We start from the raw sequence: 7,379 nt of genomic DNA, 5'->3' as shown, positions 1-7,379 counted from the left end.
GGGATATGCTACATAGTGTGGCTGCAGTATACTTATAATGGATATAATTCCTGTAAAGGGCATCAGTATATTTGCCTTGTGATAGGTTTTAAATGTTTAATAGAGAATACATTTGATTGGGGTTTATGCAGGGCCCAGTGTTTCTAGCGCTGCCTGCTAACCTGAATCACTCTGAACAACACCTCTTAATGATTCATTTATTAAATTGGGGAATTTCTGTCTGCGGATGCCAGTATCGAGAACAATAAAAGCCACCCCAAGTACAAATGCAGAGTAAGTGGGAATGCACCTTTAAAAGTGAGTTTTATTCATCAGGATAGAGGTAGTGAAGGACGCTGGGAAAAATATTTTTTTACTGATAAACCTGCTTCTAACATTGTGGAAACAGCGATATACTGTATGACTTCCCTAGAGTGTGACCTTAATTTGGCCAACATTAAAAAGCATGTCTACAAGTCAAGTGAGAGGGGAAAGATAATGACAGAAGTTTTCATTAAGAGAAGATTCTTTATTTTAAAACAACAAGAATAAAAATAAGTCCCCACCCAATAAAACATCTTCCCTGGCACGACGGGCTAAGTGACGTTTTCTAAGGAGTCAATGTCAAAGTTTTTGTCAGCAATGCTCGTTAGAAGTCCTGTTATCACACACGGCGTCACTGAAGAAGCATTGTCTTGTGCAGACTCAGACTCTGGTTCAGGCGGTTCAGTCGATGCTCTGCCATCAGCATGGGTGGACCCAGCACTGTGCAGACTACACATCGCAGTGAGGGCCTGCTCAAGATATCATCATAATGCAAACTGTCGAGTATTCCCGTGGCAGCATCCAGGTGGCCGTTGCTTAAGGACAAATCATAACCCTTGAATAAGGGTCAGCCCCTTCTTCACTTGGCAGGTATAAAGTGCTTGCTATAGTACATAACCCAAAGAATAAAGAGACAAGTCCTACATTTAAATGTGCACATTCACACATACTGTATTGTGAGTAAAGTGAGGGATAGCCTAATATAAGAGTCTAATAATTGTAGAATTATATATCTCAAACAATTAATAAAACCTAACTTTTATTTAATACACTAAAATAGTCACGCAAACCTAAATCCTACAACATCTAAACCCTCAGAATTGACACCAATATATCAGGGAGAAATACCTTCACTCACACTCAATCCCCCTTCCTTAACTCACACTCAATCCTCCAAGTCTATCACTCAATCCCCCTTCCTCCTATCACACTCAATCCCTCATCTCTCTCACTCAATCCCCCCTCACACACTCAATTCCACACCTGCTCTCACACTCAATCCCCCTTTCCTCACACTCCATCCCCCTTATTCTCACACTAAATCCCCCTGATATATTGTTATAGTTTCTGTGGTTTTAGATGTTATAGGAATTAGGTTTGACGTGCATATTTTAGTGTATTGAATAAAAGTTAGGTTTTATTCATTGTTTGCGATATACACTTCTACAAATATTAGACTGTTTATTTAGACTGTCCCTCACTTTACTCATAATACAGTATGTGTGAGAATGAGTGTGAACATATCAATATAGGGTTTGTTCGTCTTCTCTTTTTATCTTTGGATTATTTTTGCAATATCAGAAACCGTAGTGTTGTATCACAAAGTAGTATATTAATTGATCCTTGAGCAATCACACTTTTTACCTCTGTGGTGCTGGTAATTGTAGATGTCACTGGGGACTTGCTGGACACAGGTATGCAAGCTTCCTTTTTTTCCTGGCTTCTCTTGTGTCCTGAGAAGACACATCCACTGGCCTTTTCCTCTTCTCTTTCTTTTTAGAATAGCAATGTTTGTCAGATGATGTGCTATCCTTATGACTATCTTTGAGAGCACACTTATCTTTGAAAAGGGTAAATGAAGCAGGGGTAGAGGACCTGCTGTCTTGCATCCTTGCAATGGTATCCATTTTTGTGTCCACCTGAGTGGTTGCCCTGTTAATAGAGAGCTCTTTGTCTGAGATTTCTGAGCTATCAATGGTAGTTGACGCAGTAGCTGTAGTTTGATTTAATGTTGAATAGGAAGTCCCCGGTGTCTCATTGTCCCACGTAGTCTGGCCGAGTCGAAGAGCAGATGAGGAGACATCTGGTTCCCTAACGTCCTCCTCATCAGATGATCTGGTCATGATGGATGATTGGGCATGGCTGTCGTAATTGCCGTGCTGACCATATGCCTCAGTGTCTTGCATCCTTGCAATGGTATCCATTTTTATATCCACCTGAGTGGTTGCCCTGTTAATAGAGGGCTCTTCATCTGAGCTTTCTGAGCTATCAATGGTAGTTGACGCAGTAGCTGTGGTTTGATTTAATGTTGAATAGAAAGTCCCGAGTGTCTCATTGTCCCATACATCCTGGCCGAGTCCAAGAGCAAATGAGGGGACATCTGGCTCCCCAATGTCTTCCTCATCAGATGATATGGTGATGATGGATGATTGGGCAGGGCTGTCATAATTGCCGTGCTGGCTGTATGCCTCAGTGTCTTGCATCCTTGCAATGGTATCCATTTTTATGTCCACCTGAGTGGTTGCCCTGTTAATAGAGGGCTCTTCGTCTGAGCTTTCTGAGCTATCAATGGTAGTTGACGCATTAGCTGTGATTTGATTTAATGTTGAATACGAAGTTCCCGGTGTCTCATTGTCCCATGCATCCTGGCCAAGTCCAAGAGCAGATGAGAGGAAATCTGGCTCCCCAGTGTCCTCCTCATCAGATGAAATGGTGATGATGGATGATTGGGCAGGGCTGTCATAATTGCCGTGCTGACCGTATGCCTCAGTGTCTTGCATCCTTGCAATGGTATCCATTTTTATGTCCACCTGAGTGGTTGCCCTGTTAATAGAGGGCTCTTCATCTGAGCTTTCTGAGCTATCAATGGTAGTTGACGCAGTAGCTGTGGTTTGATTTAATGTTGAATAGGAAGTCCCTGGTGTCTCATTGTCCCATGTAGTCTGGCCGAGTCCAAGAGCAGATGAGGGGACATCTGTCTCCCCAACGTCCTCCTCATCAGATGTTATGGTGATAATGGATGATTGGGCAGGGCTGTCATAATTGGTGTGCTGATTGTACGTATCAATGTTGTAGAGGCAGCGGGCAAAATTGATGAGCGCTTCAAGGAAGTGGTTGGTGTGGTGCACCAGAAAGGGCCTCAGGTTCCCCGCAAAGGCTTGGCTCTCCATGTCATAGCGTGTTAAATTGATCATGATGATGTCTTGCACGAAGTTGACAGCAGAATCATCACTGCTGAATATGACCATTAGCTCCCTCTTCAACCAGGGCATGAGAAGGTGGAGGCAGACGGGATTCTGTTGGAAGAACGTAGCAGAGATATCCCGGCAGCGACCTCCAACCTGATTGTTTCTGACATGTACTCTGGAGCAATGCATAGCCTGTATCTCATCACCAGATGGAGTCTGGCTGAGGCGAAGAGCAGAAGAGGGGACATCTGGATACCTTGCTTCTGCCTCATCAGGTGATATGATGATGGATGCCTCTGAGCAGCTTCCTTTCTCGATTGATGGGGCAGGGCAGTCGTAATTGGCATTCTGGTCATATGCCTCAATGTCGTAAGGACAGCAGGCGAAGTTGATAAACTCGTGCTGGAAGTGGTCAGTATGGTGCTGCAGAAATGGCCTCAGGTCCTCCACAAAGGCTTGGCTCTCCAAGTCGTATTTTGTCACATTGCTTATGATTATGTGCTGCACTATGGTGGTGAGGGAACCGTAGCTTCCCAACAGGACAGTTAGCTCCCTCTTCAGCCACGGGATGAGGCGGTGAAAGGAGGCTGAATTCCGTCGGAAGAACTGAGCAGAGATGTTTCGGTACTGGCCTCCATCCTGGATGTTTCTGACACGTACTCCAGAGTGATACAGAGCCCTCCTGAAGGTAATAAGCTCCTCTTCTGTGATCTCCCTCAGGAACCGCCCCTCTGCACTTGCCTGTCTCCTGGAGGCCAGCCTCTGTATCATCTGGTGAATATCTCTTTCACTTTGCATTGACATCTGATTTGAACGCCCATCAAACAGAATTCTGCTGTCTGGAGGCGTGAATGACATACGAGAGGACGAGGATGTCAGGGGATGGATGGGTTGGTGGCAGTTCCCGACAAAGGTGGTGCAATACTGAAATTGGTTTCCATCTGGGTTGACAAAGGTACCATTCAGAATGTATTCTTTGTAGTCATCATCAGCCTGGACGCTGTGGTAGTTAAAGCGGAAGGGCTGCTTACACAGGGGGCACTCAGTTTTAGTTTTTGCCCACTCCTTAATGCAGCTGAAGCAGAACCTGTGTCGGCATGGGTCCAGGTGGGACACGTTATCAAACCTATCAAGGCAAATGGAGCACTTGGAGTCCGGTGAGGCAACCGCTGGCATACTGTGGACCTGTGATGTATCAGCCTGCGGCGAAAAGCTGCCATCTACCATCAATTCCTCAGTTGATGCCATTACCTGTGAAAAAAGTAAATTATTAAAGATCCAATCCTGCCAACTCACTATAAAAATAAATCATGTGTTTCTGTATAAATGTAGATATCCTTACAATAAAAGTCTGTGTGATTAAATACAGCAATCTATCAGTGCAATAACGCCTGCTACATCTCTATGTATGTGTACGTAACGCTATTAAGGGCATGAACACACGTATTGTATCCAGACATTTGACCTTAAAACACAATAAAGACCCATGGTCTCTTAAAGTTCTGGGGTTAGAATTGATACTACCATCCTACTAGGAGGCGATAGATTCAAATCTCTATGTAGAAATTAATCTTATTTGATTTATCGTATAGGTTCTCTAACCCCTACAGGTTATAATGAATATCTTGATATGAGTACATTCGAGGTCCTCACTCCTTCTCTTCCTGTCTATTGCTGCATTTCCCCACCCCCTTCTCACCCCTTTGGTCAATTAGATCTACACTTAATATAATATATTGTGAACCTACAGTATATCGATCTTGGTACATTTCCGTATCTATTATGAATAGAAATCTGAACAAGCATATAGTTATCTTTTACATAAAGTATATACTCTCTGCAATCAGGTCCTCAAACAGTAAATAAAAAAATGTTTTTTGTATACATCTATACTCATTTCTGTTATGTACAGTATATGTATATTACTCTTATGATAAGTTTTCTGTATATTTTAGCTTTTTTTATGGTTGCTTTTATTTAAGCACATATAACATAGTGATATTACATAAATTTGACACCATTTCAGTTGTTATATTAGTGGTCGAATTGATTCTCTGTATGTACTGTATATATATATATATATATATATATATATATATATATATATATATATATATATATATATATATATACATTCAGTACATAGGGTTAATATATTTCCTGCTTTGTAGTCCCCTTGTTTAATTATGGATTGCTGGGCAACCTGAGACTTTTTAGAGTGATTTGAATCTCTGTTTGTGAATTCCTGATGAAGGCACATGTTCTAGTGATGAAACACGTTGGGTTGCGTCACTGACATCAGCACGCTGTTTGAGAGAGTTGGAGGACCGTCTCACTCTCAGCAACAGTTTGGACATTGTTTGCCTGCATGTTCTGGGAGCTTGCTGCAACAATACCTTGACTTTTTGAATACATCTACCTCTTCATCCGGCTTGGAGGTGGGTCGTCGTTGGCTCCGGTTTAGCAGAGACTGCTGTGAGACGAGTTCACACCCACATTTGGCTGGTTGGTCATTATTATAATCCACATGTCGCAGAAACACCATACCATTCAATTTACTACAGTATGTCACCCAACTTATCTACTATCAACTACTTGGATGTAACACTAAACAAGCAACGTCACATGAGGTAATATGTTGCAACAAAGACAGGCAGCAATTACTCTCATATGACATTAAGGGGCCTATTCTAGTAGCTTTGAATTGTGACAACCCGCGTCTAAAGTGCACTTTAGAAGCGGATTGGCATGCTTTGCTATTCTGTAAGCAATTCTCGCATGTCGAATACGTGTCCTCCACCACGCAAAAGCCCCATTTCAGACTGTGCACGACCTTCAAGTTATTCCACTTCTAAAGCAAGTACAATCCGGGCGATTTGTCACTTTTTATAGAAGCGGTATAGAAGATGCGATTAGTTTTTTTCCTTACATTTCATTGCGCTGCTTGTGCACATGCTAAACCACCCGGTTTGGCAATGACAGTTTCGGAGCTACTAGAATAAGCCCCTAACAGACAGGATACAAAATATATATGTCCACATACACACACAGCCCCTGTAAGCTCAAAACTCCAATCCCCCACACCATACAGTGTATATTTGTGTCCAAAAGGAGCGCTGCTGAGATTGTGAACTCATGTAAAATAACCTAAGACAAAAAGCCTCAGTGCTACATCCAATATAGCAAATTATACAGTTAAATACTTATCACTTTCTTTTTTCATATGTAAGATTCATTTAGTTAAATTATTTGGCCAAAGCATTTTAAGTTTGCAAACCACGCCATGCTATCCACTCTTTAAATGGCTGTTCTGGCTGTGCACCTGTTAATGACCAGTCTATTAAGACAGTTTTCCCTCCATTAGAGAGGTTAGGAGAGCTTCTTGCGGGTTTAGTAGTGTTAGGACTTGCGAAAGAGTGGATACCTTGGCGTGATTGGCAAAATGCCTGTGGAGGTCAAGAAATGCAGTTTCAACATCTCATGGGCTCTAGATTTATTCACAAAGGTCACAGAATGAAAAATGTTGCATGACAGATATACAAGGTACAATCTATGGCTAGGGAGTAATTATATATACTGTGCATACTGTATACACACACACACACACACACACATATATATATATATATATATATATATATATATATATATATATATATATATATATTTATATTAATTTTTTTTGCATAGCCGGTATAACCAACCCCACACTGATGAGACCCATTAAGGTCGAAACGGCTGAATGTGGGTGGGTTTACTGGCTATGCATCTTAACCATGGCTGTGCTCAAAGCTGTGACCATGCAGCAAGCTTAAGCCTATAGGGAACCATGTTAAAAATGGTTTTGAAGCAAAAAGTGGTACTGTGTGCTCATTTGCATGTCATTTCCCAGAATCCCTTGCTGCAGTGGAAGTGCTGTGTGCTAGGTGATAATGCTGAAAGGCGGGGTTGCAGACCTGTCTAAGAGATGCAAATGAACATACAGTAATATTTATATTTGCTACATATATATATTTATATACATACATTACACACACAAGGTACAATCCATGGATAGAGAGCAATTACTTTACATATATATGTACACACACATACAGTATATACATATACACACAGATGTATACATATTTATATATACATATATAATTTTGTGTATTTGTAGGCTGT

At 41.5% G+C, this 7,379-nt stretch overlaps 1 protein-coding gene across 1 annotated transcript; it reads right to left on the bottom strand.

Annotated features, from left to right (window-relative positions):
• Positions 1 to 1,694: 1,694 nt before the first annotated feature.
• LOC142487277 (E3 ubiquitin-protein ligase Topors-like) lies at positions 1,695 to 5,757 on the bottom strand. Its single transcript, XM_075586335.1, has 3 exons — positions 5,632 to 5,757; positions 3,431 to 4,463; positions 1,695 to 2,665 (listed from the first exon to the last, which is right to left on the bottom strand). The coding sequence occupies exons 1-3, from the start codon at positions 5,755 to 5,757 to the stop codon at positions 1,695 to 1,697; spliced, it is 2,130 nt and encodes a 709-aa protein (XP_075442450.1).
• Between the last annotated feature and the right edge of the window lie 1,622 nt (positions 5,758 to 7,379).

The sequence above is a fragment of the Ascaphus truei genome, chromosome 1 (assembly GCF_040206685.1).
Source record: "Ascaphus truei isolate aAscTru1 chromosome 1, aAscTru1.hap1, whole genome shotgun sequence".
Classification (NCBI taxonomy): domain Eukaryota; kingdom Metazoa; phylum Chordata; class Amphibia; order Anura; family Ascaphidae; genus Ascaphus; species Ascaphus truei.
The sequence above is the reverse complement of the archived record's forward strand: the minus strand, read 5'-3'. Positions and strand labels throughout refer to the sequence as shown.